Source organism: Glycine max, chromosome 4, assembly GCF_000004515.6.
Source record: "Glycine max cultivar Williams 82 chromosome 4, Glycine_max_v4.0, whole genome shotgun sequence".
In the NCBI taxonomy this organism is placed as follows: Eukaryota; Viridiplantae; Streptophyta; class Magnoliopsida; order Fabales; family Fabaceae; genus Glycine; species Glycine max.
Window position 1 is genome coordinate 3,786,370 of NC_016091.4, and position 22,570 is coordinate 3,808,939.

General features: G+C 29.7%; 2 protein-coding genes, 1 long non-coding RNA gene and 1 other non-coding gene across 5 annotated transcripts; 2 read left to right on the plus strand and 2 right to left on the minus strand.

Moving 5' to 3' along the window:
• Positions 1-726: 726 nt before the first annotated feature.
• LOC106798609 (uncharacterized) lies at positions 727-1,613 on the minus strand. Its single transcript, XR_001388122.3, has 2 exons — positions 1,220-1,613; positions 727-1,113 (listed from the first exon to the last, which is right to left on the minus strand). It is a non-coding gene; the product is annotated as an uncharacterized lncRNA (long non-coding RNA).
• A 7,175-nt stretch (positions 1,614-8,788) lies between these two features.
• On the plus strand, positions 8,789-9,496 carry LOC100797991 (uncharacterized). Its single transcript, XM_003523985.4, has one exon. It carries the CDS (start codon positions 8,895-8,897, stop codon positions 9,261-9,263), a length of 369 nt encoding a protein of 122 aa, XP_003524033.1. The 5' UTR covers positions 8,789-8,894; the 3' UTR covers positions 9,264-9,496.
• Positions 9,497-14,111: 4,615 nt separating this feature from the next.
• TRNAD-GUC (transfer RNA aspartic acid (anticodon GUC)) lies at positions 14,112-14,183 on the minus strand. The gene has a single exon. It is a non-coding gene; the product is annotated as a tRNA-Asp (tRNA).
• Positions 14,184-14,231: 48 nt separating this feature from the next.
• LOC100796388 (uncharacterized protein KIAA0930 homolog) lies at positions 14,232-20,611 on the plus strand. Of its 2 annotated transcripts, XM_006578001.4 has the most exons (12): positions 14,233-14,444; positions 14,563-14,752; positions 14,899-14,973; positions 15,636-15,742; positions 16,215-16,293; positions 16,540-16,599; positions 16,719-16,793; positions 17,313-17,465; positions 18,766-18,820; positions 19,340-19,462; positions 19,853-20,082; positions 20,316-20,611. In XM_006578001.4, exons 1-12 carry the CDS (start codon positions 14,413-14,415, stop codon positions 20,337-20,339), a joined length of 1,203 nt encoding a protein of 400 aa, XP_006578064.1. In that variant the 5' UTR covers positions 14,233-14,412; the 3' UTR covers positions 20,340-20,611. The 2 variants fall into 2 exon arrangements, with proteins under 2 accessions (XP_014629956.1, XP_006578064.1); XM_014774470.3 differs by lacking the exon at positions 15,636-15,742 and having other exon boundaries at positions 14,232-14,444; positions 14,899-14,960.
• The last annotated feature ends 1,959 nt before the right edge of the window (positions 20,612-22,570 follow it).

Genomic DNA, 22,570 nt, shown 5'->3' on the forward strand with positions numbered 1-22,570 from the left:
CAGAAAAATATAAGTAAATTTAATGGATTTGAATCCCTTCTTAAGTATTGTTAATTTGTTTTTAAGAAACAGGATAAAAAATAAAAAAATAAGAAATCTTATAATTAATCATAATAGATAATTTTAAAAAATCGTATAAATAATCATAATAATCCAACTTATATTTTCATTTCTTTCTTTTTCTAATAAAAATATTTACTCTTGATAAATTAAAGTATTTATTCTTAAACATACATTCTCGTGGAGAGATAAAATGTTTTAAGTGAACTAAGTTTAAGTCTTGGACTGATGATTAATCATATAATTGATTCAAAAGAATTGAAACTTTTAGGAATATTTTAGGGTTTAACCGAAAAAAAATCAGGGAATTTAATTACGGTGGTTTTTGAAAAAAAATATTATCTTTTTCGTTAAATCACATAATTTCTCACATGTTGAGTGTTTAATTTTTTAGTTATATGCTTTTATTTCTTTTAAATTGAAATACTATATCAATTTGAAAATACTTTTTTTAACAGACTAAATTTTAATATTATTATGATCATAATTGAATCCAACTAAAGTTTGCATTTCAAAATTTAAATTTGCATGCAACATATTAATAAAAAAAATTCATTTTAAAAATATTTCCTCACTTTATTCTTATTTAATATCATAATAAAATATTTAATTACTCATTTTAATTTAAAAAATTTGGGTGATACACGAAAGATGCTATATAAAACATGATTCAATTTCATTTTACAATATACTCATTTGATAAGTAAAAAACAAAGGAGTTCTACTTCTATCCTATGATTTGAGGGCGATAGTGGCCGTCTATTTCAGATACTCTTATGGCGCAAGGCTCGAAAAATAATCGGGAAATTACTCCTATTTGGATTAGATGAGACAAAAATGATTATTTACTTATAAGGCACCAATCATAGAGGGCTTATCAGTGGATGCGATGCGATCATGCGAGATGTCTCTGAATTTGACAAAGGTTCAATTGTCAATATGAATATTGAGAATCTAGATCCACATTATTGTAATCGAACCTTTGGTTTCATAACAGCATTTATAGCTCATGTAGGAAGAATTTGACAAGGCTGTTTTGTATGCCGAAACATCCTTCAACGAAACAGCAATTCTTGTGAGGTCTATGAAGAATTTCTACACATACATAATTTCATGTTTTAGGTTGCGGAGGCAAATCAAGATTGAGAAAAATACGTACCCTATGCGGTGAAAAGATTGCATCGAATTCAACGCTAGGACGAGAGGCATAGGTTAATTAAGCCGAAGCAAATGAGAAGATACAAGGCGAAGAAGTTGGGAGGTTTAGAGATACTGCCTCAACTATTTTTTAGATCAGTTTTGGTCACTCAGATTGTGTTTATTTGTATGTGGGGGAGTGGAAAACTAAGAGGAGAGAACCTTTTTCATATAGACAAAGTAAGATGGAATAAGTTTATTGGTTTCCTCTTAAAAAAAGAAGTTTATCTCTATCATAAACACCACAACACAGATTCGTCTACACCTAAAAGTATGTGTCTCTCAATTTGTGGACTTTAGTTAATAGCCACGAATCAAATTATGACACGTTATATGCAGTAACGAAAATATATCAAGTATGGACTTTAGTTAATAGCCACGAATCAAATTATGACACGTTATATGCAGTAACGAAAATATATCAAGTATGGCACCATTTGTATCCTAACGTATCTAACTAGTCCTGTATCGCCTAAGGATATTAAATTCACATTATTTAAAGATGTAATTTTTTATATTATTTTAAATTTTTAATATATTATTAATTAATAAGTTTAAATTTTAATAAATATATGTTATAGACATGTTATTAAATATTTAAATATATTTTTAAAATAATATATTTAAAAGATACATTTTTAAAATGGAAATCAAAATTCAACAATCTTATATATACTTGCTAATTTTGAAAATGAAATATAAAAGAAAAAAAATATTCGATTAAAAAAGAGAAGTTATATTAGAAATCAACTATTTTCAATTAAAAAGGACATCACAATAAAATGAAAATTTAAACTTAAATTTTCATATATTAACATTATTCTAACATGTAACTCTTTAGAAATAGACATCAAATAGTTATTCAATAAATTGTTGTGTAAAACACCTACAATAAAAGACAAAGTAACCTGTATATGCAATATAGCAGAAAGAGATGAACTTAACATGAACATGTTATTTTTCACCATTTGCAAAAAGTGGGGTCAAATCATCATATTTATTTTGTATCACCTATATTTTTTTATCACAAAAGAGCTCGATCTCATAACCTGATAAATTTTAAATAAAAAAAAATCAAAATATGGCAAAATATTATGTTATACTGTTTCAAAAAAAAAGTAAAACTAAAAAGTAGTTATCTCTTCGATAAGTACATACAATTTGATAAACAAATATTGCATAGTTTATTCATACTTTAATCTAGTACAACTTCAAAAGGTCATCTTAATTTCTAATAATTAAAAATACATATCTAATGAACCAAAATAAGAGGAAGGAAAAAGAAACCAGAGAAAGAAAAATAAAAAAAAGGAGATATCAGTTCCTCAACATTTTTGAAACATAACATAAAATAATAAATAAAAAGTAAAAGAAGAATAAGAGGAATAAGAAAATAGAGAAAGAACAACATTGTCAAATTATCACAACCACTAATTGTGCTTCGTACACACCCTATTACATAAAGCCCACAACTTTCAGAAAAATCACCACCAACAAAAGAGAAGATATCGGTTTTAAAATTATTGTAAAAGAGAATCTGTAATTTTTTTTTGAAGAAGATCACAAACAAAATGGAAAAGAATGAAATCGTTACTTAATGAATGTATAACAACACACTCTCCTACACCCCTAAAACAAAAACAAAATATAGATATAATACGGCTATACAATAATACAGAGAGAGATAAATATAAGATGAAACAGGCAAAACAAAGTGAGAAAAAAAGTTCGCAGAGCAGAAAGAGGCAAGGAGGCACATAAAATGATGGAGAAAGAATGAATTTGAAATATTACATTTTTTTATTAAAATATTAAATTTCCAAATTCAGACTGTATTTGATTTGATGTTAAAACAGTAAGAATTGACAATGATTATGTTTTCAAATTTATAATTTCAATTTCATAATAAAAAAATTGAGAATTTCAATCGGAATTAGTCTCAGAAATATATAATTATTTCAGTTTATATTATGTATTATATATCTTTCGGATGTGTACCAAAAAAAAATTATATCTTTCTATAATTATCAATTTTATTAAATCAATTATTAATTATTTATAATAATTATACATATAATGTCATTTATTATTTTATGGAGACATTTTAAATTTAAATAATATCATTTAATATTTTATGAAAAGAATTAATATAAGATTAACACGTGCCCATAAAATCAAACATTCTTGTATATATATAGTAACTGGCCAACTGGCCAGTGGTAACATCTTAGCATGGCCTAATAAATAGACAATATTTTTAATAGTTAGTATTAATTTGAAAATTATCTACTTATATTATGAATTAAAATATATAATTTAAAAAGTAAGGTTATTTTTTTAATTAGATTTTTCTCAATATCTTTTTCTTATTTCTTTTAAATGTATATTTCATATGAAGGAATGTAACTCAATTGGTTAAATCCTAAGCATGAATTGTTAAAAAAATATAGTATATTAAGTTCGATTCCTTGTAAACAAAAATAAATTACATTTCATACACTCTTTGGTAATTAGTCAAAAAAATTCTCTCAACCATCTTAGATTATCATTATATGTATATTTTTAACTATTTATCTCTTTCGATCTAACATTTTTTTTTACATAAACTTATAACATAATGTCCATTACAAAATTTAGTAATAGTCAATTCATCCACTAGATACGCTAGACTTTTAGGATAAACTCTGCTTCATATGATGATCAAATGTGTCATTGTAATCATAAATCCATTATTAATCATATTAGTTATTCTTTAATCCATATCACAATTGACTTTTAATATATGATTTTTTCGGAAATTGAACACAAGTTGAATACAAAATCACAATGTTTCCTCCAAGTAGTATATACGTAGGCAAACTTTGTGGCCATAATAATGGAGTTACAGTGAATGGCATTTGCAAAATTGAACCTAAGATTTCCATCAATTAGACAATTTTTGCAACAGTTTGTCCCTAATCTTCATTTGTCGGTCTATTGGATTTCTATGATTTTTGAGAGAATAAGTTTCTCAATAAGCATTTCCAACAAAATAAAATAAGAAAAAAAAAAGAGCTTTCTATAAGTTAAAATTAACTTATACAAGAATTAATTAGTAAAAATTTTCACACAACTTCTCCAAAATATTATTTTTTTAACTTATGCAAAAACTAAATTTTGCTTACGAAAAAAATTATTTTTTTTCGTATGACAGAAGTGTTTCTGGATAAATTTATTTAAACAGACTCTAAATAATTTTTTTTTCGTTACTAGAGGAAGTGCTTGAATAACATCCTTTACTTCTTTTCTGCAAGAAAAAAGAGAAATGGTGTTTACAACAATCCACCTCCAAGAAATAAAAAATAAAAAAAAAACAATATTCAAAAGTAAACAATGATCAAAGGAACAACATTCCATACAAGTATGCATTATGTTGATTAATGATGAAAAAAAGAACATATGCCTAAGAAAGATTTCTTTGTCTCAACTCTTTAAGTTTCTACACAATTTCTCTCAATCCTAATTACACTTGAGCTCCTAAAAAACGTCTTCTGCAGATCCTCTTGCATTGTAATTCTCAGTGAAGTCTAATATTTGTTTTTTGCAGTTCACTCATCCGCTTTATAATACTTTACAATACAACATACAAAAGAGTTACAAAAATTCCTTTACAAAAGAATGTGCCACAACTAGCGATGACATAGGCTATGTTAGGACGACTTCACACCATCACATACATTAGGCTATCCGCACTTGGTTAAGGCACATTTTCCAGCTCATTTTCTTCTTGATTGGTTTTAGGATTGTCTTCAAGTGGGATGCAATAGAAATGCCCATTGGTTTTGCCTTTCATATTGAATTTGTTCAAGATTTTCTCAAAATAACCCTTCTGACTGATGGTAATATAAGATTTCTAGTATCTTATTTCCAAACCAAGAATCCTCTTGGTTGGACTCAAACCCTTTATCTCAAATTTAGTTATTTGCTTCTTAAGTCCTTGAATTTTTGCCATGTTATCATTATGTCATCAATATATAAGAGGAGGCAAATGTAGTCATTACAATTCAACTTATAATAAACATAGTCGCTGAAGTTGTCTCTTGTACTTGAGATTAAGGATAAATTTGTCGAAATGCTTGTACCATTGGCATAATGGTCATTCACTTATTTGAGATCATACAAAGATTTTTTAAGAAGGTAAACTTAATTTTGTTTACATTGACTTTTGACCCTTCTAACTATTTTATGAATATTTTATCCTCAAACTCACCATCTAAAATGGCTGTTTTTACATTCATTTGCTCATGTCTCACAAATGGTGAAATATTTCATTGAAATTCACTCATTCTCTTTAAGTGAATACCTCTTTGTCGTAAATCAAGCTTTATAACACGGAGGTTTAGATTTTGAAATGTATTCCTTTCTTTTGAAGATCTATTTGTCACCCACCATTTTTTCTCCATTTGTTGTTTGCACTAACTTTTAAACATTCTTTGGATAAGAGTTGAAATTGATAGGAACAGAATTGAAAGGAAAGGAAAAGAGAGAGAAAAAATAGAAATGAATGTTAAGTAAAAAATATGATGTTGTTTGAATAAATAGAATTACGAAGAAACTAAAATAAGAGATTTGTTTTTAATTAATTGTTTGGTTATGTAAAAAAAATGGAAGGAAAGAAATGAGAAATAATAACAACATACATTTTACCATTTTTAAAATGTCTTATAATACAATAAAAAAACACATAGCTCGCATATTATTATTTCTTAATGTGGGACCCAACTTGTTTTTCCTCAAATTCACTGGTATTCAAGTCTATAGATAAAGAAAAGAGCTTCTTGTGAAGTCCACAAATTTTTGCATTTTTTCTTTTCATTTCTATCTAAACAACCATGTGAAAGTTTGCAGACCCTTCATAAATTACTTCTTCCCATTTCTCTACCTAACAATTTAACATATCCAAACATTGTGTGAAGTCTGATTTTTGTTCAAAGATTTCATCTCTTCTTCCTCTGTGAAATGCCAATTTTAATGATCCTTATTAATTTTTTTGGGTGAACACTTTTAATAATGGTTATATTACATGTAACAGACAAAATGTTTATAATGACATTAAGTAAGAGTGGAGACTTATCATTAGACATTACATGAGTGTCTTAATCCATCACTGGGCACTAGCCATCCAAAACAAAATCCTAGCTGTAATTACATCGAGTAGTCAAATATTATAATTAAATTAATAATCTTTATAATTAGTATTTTTTTGGGACATTATAATTAATGTAATTAATATTGAAAAGTTGTCCTAAGTAATTTATGAATGCGTTAATCCATGAATAAATAGTCCAACATATCTCGGATAAACATAGATTAACTTCCTTTTGAAAGGTTAGGTCATGTCCAATTTCAATAGTTACTTTCCAAATCTGGATTTGCAATCTTTCATTTCAAAGTGAACCTTTTTTTTTTTATCAGAAATTGTTGGCATAAGTAATTTAATATTTGAGTGACATCTCTAATTCAAGATTCTCCAGCTTGAACATAGAATTACAATTAAAGATACCACTTTATTTTAAAATAAATTAATTCAATAGGAAATGATTAGTTTAATGTCAAATAAAAAATTCTGGATATCTTTAGTTAAAAAAAATGCCCTTTTTTTTTACGTTTAATTGAGCGTGGACTTCAAAAACACGCATTTGACTTCATTTTACGGAGTAGGTGATGGGTTAGAAAATGTAACGATGTGGTAAATAACTATTATTTAGTGGGTAGACCTAGTGAGCAGTGGGGTAATCCATGATTAGATGCACTACTTCCACGGTTCCACATATCATTTCATTCTTCCTTTCACGTTACGTTCATGTTTACGTTTTCAAATTATGATTTATGCACACCAACAATGATATACAAGACTATTGTAATATATTATTTGTATGCAGCCAATTCTCTATCAACAATTTTATTCACAAAATATATAAAAGTATATTTTTGTGCGTTTGATTTAATTATTTTTTATTAAGTTTAAGATTTTTTAAAAATAAATAGTTTTTAAATAATTCTTATCAAATACTATGTTATAAGTTGCATCTGTTAACTGCTTTTTTTTCTTCTTCAAAACTGTTATTGTTATGTTAAGCATGGCCTCTTCACCATAATCATTGGTTAAGAGATAAAATAATTGGTATGATTTATGTAAGGTATTGATGTATTGAAGCGTTTCACATATTTTTATTTTAAAAAGGATCGTCTTATTTAAAGTATATAAGAAAATTACACCGATTGAATGTGATAAAATTATGTAACCCAATTTTTATTTAGATAAGCTAGATAACCCTTTTTTAAAATAATAATAACAATAATAATAATAATCGAAACATTAAATAACATGAACCATTTCCCAAGGAATGGCAAATTAGCAAACATGAATCTGGAAGAAAAGAGAGTTCCTCCCCACCCCCATTTTGTTATATACGCATCATAAGTAATCTTAGAATGTAATGTCCAATGTGCAACTCATGTTGCATGTGAGAGAGAGATATATAATCAAACAAAAATCTAAATCTTAATCTAGAGATAAGTAATCTTAGAATGTAATGTCCAATATGCAACTCATGCATCAATAAATCGTACACGAAGATGTTATTATTGAGCATTACTTGTCAACGTAACTTATGATCAAATTTAAGAAATGGTTTAAAAAATAGCTGTCTCTAGCGTGTATTTTATGGCAGATGCAACGCAACTAGAGTACAGATAGTTTTCATTCGACTGTCGTTGATTATTGAATATAAACTGTATAATAGTATATGGGGGCGCGTGCTACGTACGTAAATAACAAATGTAGCTTTAGGATAAAAGGTCATTATAATTAATTAAAATTATTATAATTAATAATCTTCTTTTTTTGTCAGAAAATAATCTTCTCTTTAAATTTTTTTTTGAGAGAACTAGAGTACACAACTTTTTATTTTTCATTATCTAATACTATTCATATAATTTTTTTATATTTTAAATTATAACAAAGCAAAAAAAAATAATTAAAAAATTTTCTTATTCTTAAAATGTTAATAAAATATGAAATTTATCTATATATTGTACACTTTAAAATACTGGTAGGTTAAAATAATTATACAATACACATTCATTTATAACAAATTATTTCTATTATAAATCTTCTCCACCAAACAGACCTAATAATTTTCATCAACTCACCCCATCTCCCTCCTCCTCAATTTTTTCTTCACCAAACAAACAAATTGTAAGTGTATATACTGTTAATTATTAAAAGAGTTTGTATATATAATAAATTTATGAAGATTTTTCATTTAAAAAATATTTAATTTGTTGTATATATAAAGTTTAAATATATATTTATTCTCTTATATTTAAGAGTCAATGTCACCAAATAAATAAATTAACTGATGATTATTTTAACTTTAAAAATACATGTGTTGTAAATTTAAAAGTATCTATAAACATATGTTAGACATTGTTGCATCATTTAGAATAATAGTACTTAATTATAAATAGTTTGTATAAGATTTAATTTCTTATTTGTTGATTAAATTTTGTAGAGTCCATTAGTTACGAAAGCTGAAGCTTCTTAAGCACTTCCCTTGGTTTTCGGTGTGGTTCTTTCCAACATAGCTACTTCCATGGCTGCCACTACCACCTCTTCCAGTTCCAGCTGCGGCGGCGGCAGCTTCTTAAGTCTCCGATCACCAAATTCCGATGAGTCCAGGGTCTCCTCCACCCAAGCCTCTTCCTCCGCTTGCGGCAAGTTTGATGGGGTGGCAATGTGGTTCATCAACGGCGTCACAACGGCTTTCTTTGCCTCCTTGAACCGTTGCTCTTGCATTCGCATCGCCACCGAAGAAGACGGTGATGATGCCAATGACTTGCCGTTGATGCTCAACGACGGAAATCTCCGCCACGATGGCGTCGTCGCCGTTGTAGGCACCGCCAGCAGGAGAAGGACGGGTAAAGGGAAGAAGAATGAAGCTGTTCTTGTCGACGACTACTGAAGATTGTGAAAAAAGTACGTATGTACCCTTTGATGAGACCTTAAGCAAATTAAATCATATCAATGTCTCTCTTAATTTTCTTGGTAAGTGATCATATATTATATTGTTGTATGGGGTTGCTTCACAGCTTAATTATGTTTTGGAGAGCGAAAATGATGAAATTGAGAAATTTGATATACAGAATCAAGAATGATTCATGTGTAATGAAATAAAACTAAGCTTGATTTTCCCTACTTTCAATTTTCTTTTGTGCAATTTTTTTATGGACAAATGATATTTATTAAATTTTTTCAGCAGGGTATCTAATCCATAATTTTTTTTCTTCTCTCTTAACCATCCAATTTACTTTATATCTTCTCTTTTGTGCAATTGTTTATTGTTTCTTAATTTGAAACTACTTCCATTCACCATCGTGTTAAGTGGTCAGTGGATTTAAGTGTCAAAGAATAATTTAAAAAGATCAGTGAGCTTGAATATGATCAAATTATAAATCCCGTATTTGAATCAAGTCATGGATTCGGATTGTACTCCACTTTTTAGCCACTGACTGAGCTAGCCATTTGAACATATGAAAATGAGCGATTATGTTGGTTCAACGTTATTGAAAATTGGTTACCAATTTGTTTAACTGCAAGTCGCCTGGTATTAATTTACCATATTTCGAACACTCATTACATATTTACATATAGATATTTTGGTTTACATTGTGTTTGAACTGAACTTTCATTTCTTTTCCATCAAAAAGAGAAAATGCTAAAGGAAGAAACTAATTAAAGTGATGATGTGGGGGAGGGATATGGCCGGGGCAGGAAGATGAGCGTGTAAGAGTTGAGTTGGGGACATGATTATTGGGATCGGAATGGTAATGATACCATGTTTGGTAGCTTTTGATATATGTAGCAATTAATTTAAAATTAACAAGTTGCTGAAGATTTGATTTACTAATGTAGATTGAGCATGTTCTGTGGACAAAAGTTGCTTTTAAAAAATTAACATGTACACACACTCTGTCACTTGATTGTTTCATATTACATGATGTTGTCGTTTGGGTCGTGATCATTGTGTTATTTCGGTGGACAAAGTTTCTTTTACTTTTAAAACTTTGTCCCATGACTTAACATCAGCTACAAGGAATCCAAGAAATAGTAGACGCGTTTGGAAGGTGCTGTTGAGACAATTAATTAGTGAGTTTGAATTAGTAGGTAGGTTATTTTTAATTAACCATCTTTATAAATTCTTGATTAGCCTGGAATTATGACCTGACAGTCTCCTAAGTCTAAATTTTCTTTCTCAATTTCTTTTTTAATTTCAAAAAGGGGCAATTGAATAATTTCTTATATCATCCTTGTTCACTTAGGCGTGTTAGAAATTTAATCGTATTCTCGTTCATGATTTTAGAAAAGAAAGCGTTTAAAAAACCAAATGAAGTTAAGTTTACTAGAAGTTTGTACACGTTTGAATTTCAGCTGAGAGAGTTTAAAAATTGTAATTGTGTATTGAAATTCAATTTAAATATCTTTTTAGTCTTTGAAATTAATTTTTTTTTGTTCTTATATTTTTTTATATTTTAGGTTTGCAAATTATGTTTTTTTGTTTTTGTTCTTAAAACATTTTAAATAGTATTTTTCCATTATTGAAAACGTAAAGTTTTAAAGATTAAAAAAAACATAATTTACAAGCACTGAAAAAAATTTACAAAAAACAAATAAGCATTAAATTATAAGAATTAAAAAGGTATTTAAACTTAAAAATTCACAAATTTACGTTTATAAACATAACCTTAGTCATTCACACAGAAGTAAATCAAGTTTCAAATATCTATTAAAAGAAGTGTTTATATTTAATGTTTCATTGTATTTCAATTAAGATTCTAAAAAAACATTTATGGACAATCAGAAGAAAATTACTTGTTTAGAAAAACTTATTTTTAGTTTTTATTACACTTATCTTATAACATAAATTGTTAATATATACATAGAAAAGTTATTTACATTAAAACAATTATATATTTTAAAAATTCTCTTCAAAATGAATTTTAAAAATAATTGTTTTTCTCAAATATGCTAATCCAATTAGAAGAGAAAAGAAAAAAACATATCCCGCTAGGCACTGCACTGTGCATGATCGGATACATAGTATGTGTTTGCTTTGACATCGGCAATGCACGTATGATTGAATTTTCACGTTTAATATAAGAAAAGAGGGAGAAACAACCATTTGTAGCATTGGTATTAACGTGGATCAGGTGCATCTAACGTCAATTTTAAATTTTTAAGAATGTTATTCCCATAACTATGTTCAGTTAATATTTAGTAGATAAAAGTTAAAGTTTATTTAATTGAAGAAATTTTAAAAATAAAAGCGAAAGAGAAAGGTAGAAGATTGCAGTGGGAATATGCAGTTATTATAGACAATAATTTCAATTTCCATGGGAATATTAGATAAATATCTCTTACTCATATGAATAGAAATTACTTATAACGTGAGGACACAACTTTCTTAGAAGTAAAATATACTTAGAAATATATATATTGGCATAATCAGAAAATAGACAGACACGAGAACATTCATTTTCATTTTCATTTTCATATTTTTTAAAATAAAAGAGGATGACATGAAACAAACTTTCTATTAAATTTTTTTTGTTTCAAATTAATTAGAAAATTTTACATTATATTTATGTAAATAATAGTTTAACCATAAAATGTATCAAAAGTCAAAAACACTTAAAGGGATCAACATGTGAAGATGGCATTGAACCTATTATGAATGATTCTGACATGTTATCAACTGTGGAAGCAAATTGTTGAAACTAATGCAAACTTTACATGTTTGCATATTACATATCTTTCAAATTTTTATATTTGTTTTCTTTTTCGTTTCATCCCACTTTTTTTTTTCTTTTTAATTGTCTCTTCATTTAACCCAATTAATTTACATCCAATAAAAAAAAGTTTAAAATACATTACCCTTAATGACAAAACCAACAAACATTAGGTACGATCCTTTTTCCACCATTCAATCATTGTCCTTCCTCCTTTCAGTGATCACTACAACAGTACAACTATCTCTACCTAATGCAAGAAACCGATGCCTCTTTGTCCCTAACTAAGGCACAATTAGGATTTGTCTCGTGGCTTAATTTAAGATTTTTTTTTTCATTTCTTACAATCAATAATAAAAATGTAATCTTTTATTATTTTACGACAAATGATAACTAATATCTTTAGGATATTGATTAAGAAGTTAAAAGAAAAATTTAAAATTAAAATGCGTAAAATTATATTACTCATATTTTCTTTTATGTTTTTATATGATTTCATAATAAATATTTTTTCTTTTAATTTTTTAACTAATATGCTAAGGACCTAGTTAGTAAGATGTTAATTTTATTTTTACCTTATAAGATTTACATAAAAATAGGGAACATAATAAGTATGTTTTTGTTATTTTTAGGAAAATTTTAAAAATAAACTAAAAACGATCTGTCATTTTTATAATTGTTTAAAGAATAATATTCTATGACTCTGCTCCTTAATATAAATGTTTTGGTCATATTAGTATATATATGTTCTACAGTAATATTCTAGGGTTCCTAAAGCCCTAAAGTGATTAATATTCAACGCGTGTTGGATTAGTACCTCGTAATCGTATAACAGGGTTGGTTCTCTGCAGTGGGAGCGTCCCTTTGACAAATTATAGGTCTGTTTCCCTAAACCAACAACTGTTGTGAACATGCCATAGGCTAAAGTGTTCAGTCTTGGATCATAAACTTTAGCATAAAATACATTTCTTAGAATTTTATATATTAAATATGTTTAATTTAATTTTTTTAAGGAAAAATTGGCTTGTTTGCCCTGTAGGAATATCTATACACATTTCTTAGAATTTTATGTATTAAACATGTTTAATTTCGTGTTGAATTCTAACTTATCAACTTTTTTTTTCCTTTTTTGTGGATTTATATCAAAATTATTTATTTTTTCTAGGGGTTATAAATAACTACTGAGTATCATTTAAGTTACATAATATCATATATAATGATAAAATACACTTTATTCTTGAAATCTCAATTATATTAATAAAAAGTGAAGACTTATGTTACATTTTGAGTTAATCAAGTCATCGTAAATAGACTCGATTCTAATTTAACATCTAAATCATTAGATTTATTTGGGTTTAGGATGGGTTAGGGGCTAACAAATTAGCCCAAATCAAAATTTAAGAATAGGTCAGACCGTCAGAGTCAGTAATCCGGTCTAATGCATCCTTTTCTCATCCCTTCCCAAGCCATGTGCTGAATGTTGGAGAATATATAGAAAAATATTGTAAAAACAAAACATATGATATGACAACCTAGTTCAATATTACTTCGTGGTCATTTTTTGTTCAACACTTTTATCTTTGTTATATAAAAAAAAAAACATTGTGATAAATATGAGACTCATCTTAAGTGTTATATGAAATTATTTTATACCTTCCTTTTTTAGGAATTTTTATACCTTAATCAATACACCTATAAATATAATAACATTTGCCGGAAAAAAAAAAAAAGCTTATACACGTAGTAACATTTTAAATATTTAATGACCGCAAAACAAAATATTTAGAACATTAAATATTTCTGATCAATATTTGGATTTTATTAATCTCATCTCATGTTTAACAAAGAATAAGGAATAAGGAAGATTTTATTTTTCTCCCAAATGTTATCTTAAAGATTGGTCCAAGTCAAAAAATGTTGATAGTATTTTTTTTTCCCATTTGGGCTTGAGTCTCTTCTCTATGGGCTTGTAATGTCCAAACAAAATACAGGGAGACAAAATAAAATATAATCGAAAATTTAAACGCCGTTGCCGGGGATCGAACCCGGGTCACCCGCGTGACAGGCGGGAATACTTACCACTATACTACAACGACTGATGGTTGTTACATTCGCACATTATTGAAGTGAATAATTATGAATACTGTTTTTTCTTCTCTGATGCCGCATCGTGTCAAGGCACCGAACAACTTCTCCAATCTCTCTTCTTCTCGTCGCACTGTAGAAATTCAGAAGCTCATCGTCATCGCGTACAAATCTTGGCCATAAACCCTAGACTGGTTTAGTTTTTGGAACATTGATAACCAATTAAGCAATTGAGAAGAGATGCTTGGTGATGGAGGCGAAATCCCCTCAAGGTACATTCAATTTCGTGATCACGTTTTTCCGTCTTCTTCTCCTCTCTCTCTTTTTGTGGCTTTATTGCATTCTTCTTTCTACTGACTTTCTTTTCTATAATTGATTTGCGTTCCTAAGGTATGAATTGTTGAGCATGGTGAAGAAGCATTCCAATTTAATAGGGAAAACGGTAGTTGAGGAGCAACATGCTTCTGATATCGAAATGGATATGAGGTTTTGGCACGATGTCTTTGATTTGTATTTTGTCTGTGGCAAGGAGTCAAGGGGACGCCAAGATGATGATCTTGTTTTCTTTGTCAGAAAATTGGTATGTCTTTCTTAACTTGAAATTTGTTCGGATGATTTGTTCTTAAGAATGATTCAGAATTACTATCTTTAAGCTATCTTCTTTGGTTGTGAAGTTGGATTGGAAGCAATATTGTTGATCCTTTTATAAGTCTTGTTTTCTTACAGGGTTCCCATGGTTCTGGTTCCAACAATAAAACAGAGAGCGTTGATCCTTATTTTGTACGCAGGTGGGCACCTAAGGTAAATTCAGCTTTAAAATCTAGTTAAGCTCTCTTATACACCTGAGCGAACACAATATATGGGTGCTGCTCAAGTTCAAATCGTATCTAGTGCTTGTTGTCAATGTTCTTCACACTAAATACTAAATTGTTTTCCTGTGTCCTTAGTCCTTCATACATATGATACTAGTATTATATTTCTGTCTGAATCATTTACATCTCCAAAGATGAGCAAAAACATGTAAAAATTTAAAAAAAAATGTTTATTACAGATTGACCCTTTACCCCTGATCATGCAATCAAAGGTGAAAAATTTTGGTATATGTGTTTGAGACTTTGAGTGTCAATGGAATTCATGGATATTTAGTTGTTGAACACTTTCAAAATTGCTTATAACAAACCAGCATGTTAATGTAATGTCATTTTTTAAACTTGTTCCTCTTATAATTTGGGTTTGAGCCTAAATCAACTCCAAAAGCCAGCTCATGATGCGAGGATTGTGACCAGTATTGATAGCATAAGGGTGTTTACTTATCATATGCCATGACATTATTTACCTCGTGAACCAATTCTATTTTTTAATTGCTAAAATCCTTGTGGCTTATTGGATAACTCTTTTCACGTAGGATTTGGTAGTCCATCCATTGTGATGCCAAATAACTTTGTTCACTTTTTCTCAACCAGTTGAGCAACTTAGTTGATGAAACTTCTATAGATGTGAACTGGAGGCGTTCATTTTACTTGAATCTAATTGCTCATACATCATTCAGTGTAACTGTTGCAATTTGCAGGTGATTATTTTCTTTACTTAATTTCATGTCCACCTTTGTGTTTCCCATGCCAAATCTTTTAGATGGTTTCACAACCATTCAGGTTGCATTTAGGATTTATGTCATTAGTATCATGGTCATATGCATGCTTAAGTTGATTTTTGCAGAGTTTGCAGAGAATTGATTTCTAACTTGCTTTCTTAAATGTTACCAAGATAGATGAGTTGTTTGATTGTATCATTACGTGGCCAATTCTCATCAGCAAGATTTCCTTTATGGCAAATACCAGAGTTCATTTCAGTTTCATTAGTTGTGCATCATATTTTTAGTTGTAAATAGATTAAATTTCCAAATTCTGCAACTTTAAAGAAGAAAATAAGGCTAAGAAAGGCCTTGAATGAAGTTCATATACCCTTGGAATTTAGTATTATTATTCATTTGTTCCTCACAATAATGTATCAGGCAATTTGATTTGTGCTATCTATTTCTCTAGTCACCAGGATCTTCTGAACCATCGAGCTGGGCAGGATACACCTGCTGGGCAGGATACACCTTTATCCCCTATATATAAGGTAAGCGTAGTATAATGAATCTTTCTCACATTTGAATTATCCTCACTTCCTCTACTTGTATTGTTTGTAAAAGATAATGTTCAATTTTTTCATTTGTTCTCCTCTCCCCTTGTGTTATTTAATATCCGTACGTAAAATGAATTTACAAATCTTGTGATATATGTCAATTTAAGGTTCAGAAAAGGGCAGATTTGTCAACTCCAATTATCCTCTGATTTGGCAGTGTGGCCCATTGTACTTTCTCAGGTTGTGAAGACTGTTTATGCATCCCCAAGTCGTGTAAATTTTCAATTGGACTCTGAAAAGGCAAGTTTACCTATCTTTTCTTAATATCCTTAGGAACAAAGAATAAATAATTAAATACTCTTGTTTTTAGATACTTTTTAATTTTATTGACAATTACACTGTAATTGACATGTGTATAGGAAGTGGAAACGACTCCTGCTTATCCAGATATATGTTTCGCAATTGATGATTTTGACTCCACTTTTGATGCTGTGGTAATATACCACTTTAGTAAGTTATTACATTTTTAACCACATTTTCATGTATGGAATGCTTATACTTATTCCATGTCCTTTGTGGTTCACATTTTCTAATTAATTAAGATGCCCATTAATAATACTTGAAATATGATCTGCTTTACCTTGCTTGTTTCATATTGAAAAAAAAGGTTTGGGTTAAAAAATAAGGTTACCTTGAGATTCTCCACTTTTCCATTTACATGTGAAACTTCCACTTCCATTAAAAAAAATGTATACTAGTTACAGATTAGTGGCTGCTCTTGTTAATTGCTAATGCCTACATTGTTCAGTTAAGAGCTGAAATTTTTTATTGATTTTAATGCTAAATTCCTAATTCACATGCCATGTTGTATTTATTTTCTCTCTGAATGCTTGCTCCTGGTTTATTGTTCTTGACTTGCCCCATATACAGGAGTAGACATATCATTGAATAGTTTATCATTATGGTTGTGATCTCTTCATAAAGTAAGTCTTGGTGATTTTATTTCCCTGCAGGTTTTGACTGAAAAAGATCATTGCTATTGTGTAGTTCTTAACGCACATGATGGGGCAGCATTTCCGAGTGAAAAGGTGGCCAATGATTGTAGTACTAGTGATAGCTCCTCTTTGCCAGTCCATTCTAGTTCTGCAAAGAAAAGGAATACAAAGGTTTGATTACTTCTTAGTTACTATATTGAAAGTGATTTTCTTTTAGAATTTTAATAATCTGATTAGATCTTTCTATTGATAGTTTTTTTGTTTTATGCATATGCTACATAATATGGGCTGTATATTATTTCTGTGTGCTTTAATAATGAAATATGCAGCTGAAACAATTGTCACTTTTTGTGCATGGTAGGGCTAAGATAGTGCTTGTACTTTGAAATTGAAATATGAATTATTGTCTTTATATTTTGCTGATTACAGCATGGACATTATAAGTTGAAACCTGAAACTATTCATACTACATTCATATGTATCTGGTTTTTACAAAATCAAATTCAGTGGTAAGAGGAACTTCCAGTTTTAAAACAGGTGGAGTTTTGTTGTTTATAAACAATTTGTTCACAGGACATACTATGAAGGAGCAGCTAAATTCAATAGAATAAGACCATACCTGAAATCCATGTTAGTTCCTAATGGTGTGACTTCTTCAGAGATGCTCTCTGTTAACCAATCAATACAGAAGTAAAGTGAAAATTTAATTTTATCTGAAATTGGTTCCTTCTGCACTCAAAGGATGTATAAACTTTACAACAAAGTCACTGTAATCATGCTGTTTTTATGGATGATCCAAGTATTATTTTCGAAATTCTCTGTCTGATGCATCTAAGTATCTTCTTAAATGTGTATGTCAACAAACAAAACTAACGTGGAACTTGTTAAAAAACTAACTTTTAAACATTCTGATTTTCTGGCATGGTAGTTAAATTGGGATTCAAATCGTGAAACGGAAGGCTCATTTTCTAAATCATGAATCGAATCGTAAGTTCATGATCAATAATAAAACATAGCATATGCAACTAACCAAAACCTATTAAAGCACATATTCATGATCAATAACTAAAAAAACATAACTCTAGGAGCATGAGTTTTGTTTATCTGAGTTTGTGAAGCCTTTATGTTAGTTGTATGGAAACAAAGCAATTATATAGCTAAATAGAGAGTACATGCATTAAATGAGTGAGCAACAAATAAAGTAGTGGAGTAATAAAAAAGGATAAGTTCAGGAGTGTTCTTTCAATTTCTTTTCATTTAATAATTTAGTCTTATATGACTTTTCAATTTTTTAATGAGTCCTTGAATCTTGTGAATTGTAAGATTCACATGATTCATTCATGTATCGTAAGATACAAAGTCTTTTAAGATTCATCTTAAGATATGTATCTGTAGGCAGCCGAACCGTAGGATTTGAATCATGAATCGTAAGATTCTGATAACTATGTTTTCTGGTATCTCCATTTTGCAGCTTACACTTTTATCAGGATTTGTCAGCTATCAGATGGTCCGAGATGCTTATGATGGTAATTTTTTAACAGTATCCTACACTTGATATTTGTAGCAGCAACGTTTTTTAAAGTCTTTTCTGCAGATTGAATGGTTGGGGATGTATTTTTGCACATTTAACATCATGTATCACCAAATTAATTTACAAAGATATGTGGATGTGGATGTATTCCTTTTCTTGACTTGATACGTCAATGGTATTAATCTATGAACCTTTTACAACTCATTAACTATGGTTGGGAAATTTTATTCATCCTTGCTAGAAATAAAGTGCCAAGCCACATGATATTTCACAAATTCTATTTGTTGACATTTTCATATGTAAAGCAGATTAATGGATTAATTTTTAGTAGCCTTCTTTGTTTTTTCTTCTTTTAAAGAGACTTTCTCTCTTAAATGTTACGTCACTTTATTGCCTGTATATAGGGAAATTCCACAAGCTCTTTATTGTACATAGCTAATGGGTGCCACATACCATATATCTGTTGTCTCACTAGCCAGTTACAATATATTTACTCCCTCTTGCTTCACTGCAGCTGGTAGGTCTCGATTTGGGAGCCTTTTATCCGTGGGCCATTCTTCAGGCAAAACAGACAGGATTTACATGAAAGGTCCTGGTGGCCGAGGGGAAGTTGAAGTAGCTGTTTCTGGTGTTGCGGGTAAGAAACATTTTTATGTGTGGGGTTTCCAAAATTTGTATTGACATCTGTGATTTGTTTTGCCTTCCTGGATTTCTGTATTATAAGACTTGAAAATAAGATATTATACTGTATTACTAAACATTCATCACTTGAAACATTTTTTACATATTACTGTTTGCTTTAAGTTATGTGATTGTGTATTAAATGTCATTCTATCAGGATAGCAAGTGCTTCTACAGTGTATAGGGTTAAATACTTGATAGCTAAGATCCAAGTCTCATAGCAATGTTGTTTCTTGTTTGACTAGTCTTGCCAAATATGCTGTGAAGCTTGTGTGTGTTCCTATCTTATCATTTAAAAGGTAGATATAAAGATGGCTGAAATGGAATCTCTATGTTGCAATGCCAGATCAAAGCCAGCAGGATTCAGGCCCATTTTCGCCAGTTATATCAAAGAAAGGGTTTGGGCTTGGCGTCATTGTCCACAAAGCAGCATCTGCTGCATCAGTAGCAGCAAGGCATGCTTATGCAGCTGCCTCTGCCTCCAGCCCAAATTTTGATGAGTTGATACCTTTGAAATGCAGCTTAATGTCCATATCATTGCCCTGGGAATTTATTGCGTATGATCTTCTGTTTAAGGTGAGGTTTTGCATTGACCAGTTAGGGTTAAAATGAAATGGCATATTGGCATTGCTTTTAGGAAAATGTTTCTTTGCATTTGGTCTTGACAATTTGCTTGTTTTGGGAATGTTACTCTAATAATTAAATAGCCAACATAGCTGAAATGGTTTAAGGGACGTGTTTTTATTCTCATTGCTACCCTTCGATTTTATTTATTACTCACTTGGGCAGTACTTTGATTGCCAATTTAGGGAGCTCCTCCAGTGAACATGTGACCATCCAATGTATCTGTGGGCAATGAAAATCGAAATGGAGATTTCTGCCATCAACTTTTTCCTAGTTATGAAATTCATTTCTCTTCTGACAGTTGTCTTTGGTGCATGTTGTGTGCACGTGCATGCTTAGAAATGTGCATATTTGGTGTTGGGTTGAGTATCCCGGGGTAATTTGTTTGTTGCATCTGGTTATAAATCTATATTAGTTGGTTGGTGTATATATTGGATTACTGTAATTGCCACATTTCCAATTACCAGGTTCTTCCTGACTAGGTTTTTTTTTAATTATTTTTTAAAAATTGTTTATACTTCCTAGCCAATTCCACCAGAGAAGATAAAAGGTAAAAGAAATTGGTCTCCGGTCAAAGCTGAACTGCACGCAGGCAGCGATGGCCACTAAAGATGGGACTTTTTTAATAGATGAATTTATTTATGAAAAAGTATGCATTCACTTTTCGGTGTTAATCTACATAAACAACTTCATCCATTAGTGTTAGTGCTTTTTTTTTCTTCATTTTTCTTTTTTACTTTTAAATCACAAATTGACAAATAAGGGAGCTGTAGGAGTTTTGGGCAGGGTTGTAGGCCGTTGCACTGGTTAGAATTCATGAATGATCTACCGATTCATCTAAAACTGGTTAACTCTTAATTCGTTGCATATTATATTAAGTCACATAACCCATCCATTGTCTCATTTTTAAATTATTGTTGTTATTGTTGATATATTATTTTTTCGATACAAGTTCACTATATTATCTATTAGCTTAATTAATTGCGGGTTTGAATGTTTTTCATGTCATTGCAATATCGTGCTACGGCATAAAAAGGCATAGAAGTAATTTATTTAATTTTTATACAATATCAATAGCAGTCGGAAAAATCAGTGGGCCGTGTTGTTTATACTTTCCGAAGTTTTCATCAAACCAAATAATCTCAAAGGGGAGAAAGTGACAATTTATGATTATTATTATTATTTTTATTTAATATTGGAAATAAATATTTTTTAATAACTTGCAAATTCTCATGTATATTAATTGATGTAGTTGACAAAATAATGGCTAGTTTTCCTGTCAAGACATAAAGAAATTAACTTGAAAATAAATAGGGACTGAACAAGTAAAACAACGACGTGAATGGTAAAAGATTATTATTTTTAGAAAAACATTATTGTTTTTCGAAAATTTCTCACGAAATCATATAGAAAATTATCTTAAACTAATTCACACAATACTTTGCACTGGGAGTCTGTTTTCTGGGGAGACAATAGACATTGTAACCAGAATTACGTATTTGCCAAAATAAATCCAACGGCAACGAGTACAGTTGTACATTATGTGATCAATCATACAAGTAATCAATAATACAACATACTCTGGGTGTTTGATATAGTTACATAAGTAGAATGTATGAATATTGATTATATTTATTGTATCACATACTTAAAGTGTATAATCATCGTGAATGAAATTTTATTTTCAATTTAATTTAATAGTGTGATATGTTTTCTGCATCGCATGCAAATGATGGAATACACCATTTATGACTAAGTTCATTGTAAATGCATTTCTTTCTTCAAGATACACACGTTTCAGTCACTAATCAAAGTGTTATGAATAATTGCACTTCTCTTTGACCAAATAATTAATTCTGCATCCTCCAACAAACATATGTAATTAATTTCTCCCCAAATCGGACTAGTCTCGTAGCTAAAGATCGAGTATATATGACAATATTTTATCGTTATCAAAGACTCCAAAATTATTTGCAACTCTTTCCTTATATATTTGTAATGATTCGCGAAGAGAAGCCAACAAATTAAAAAATAATTGGGGGACAAATTATACGATGATACCTTTACACGAGGGATGACTCCTCCTCATTTCGTCCTTCCTTGTGTATTGGAGATTTGTTCCCTATTGTCTAAAGAAGCAAAAGCTAACCGATTAACTACATGAGAAGAGATGTGGTTGCAATGTTATTGCGGCCACAAGCTAGGGTGCCAACTGCCTAAGGTTAAGGTAAAGGAAACATTGCAGTGGCTAAAGGGACCTTTGCAGTAGATAAAGGAGAAGCACCTAAATTGTACTATTCTTCTTTCCATTGCATTTACTTGCATTGATGCACATGCAAGCTACTTTAGCAAGCTAAAAAAAGCGATTGCTTAATTATCTTTTTCTTTCATTTAATTAGTCAAGGATTAACTAAAATAGCAACATAAGTGATTGCATGTT

What these genes read in the sequence shown, in the direction of transcription:
- LOC100797991 (XM_003523985.4), top strand. Translation starts at nt 8,895, where the DNA reads ATGGCTGCCACTACCACCTCTTCCAGTTCCAGCTGCGGCGGCGGCAGC.
- LOC100796388 (XM_006578001.4), top strand. Translation starts at nt 14,413, where the DNA reads ATGCTTGGTGATGGAGGCGAAATCCCCTCAAG. An exon ending in TTCAATTGGACTCTGAAAAG is followed by an intron (nt 16,600 to 16,718) that starts GCAAGTTTACCT and finishes ACATGTGTATAG; the next exon opens with GAAGTGGAAACGACTCCTGC. An exon ending in CGTATGATCTTCTGTTTAAG is followed by an intron (nt 20,083 to 20,315) that starts GTGAGGTTTTGC and finishes TTGCCAATTTAG; the next exon opens with GGAGCTCCTCCAGTGAACAT.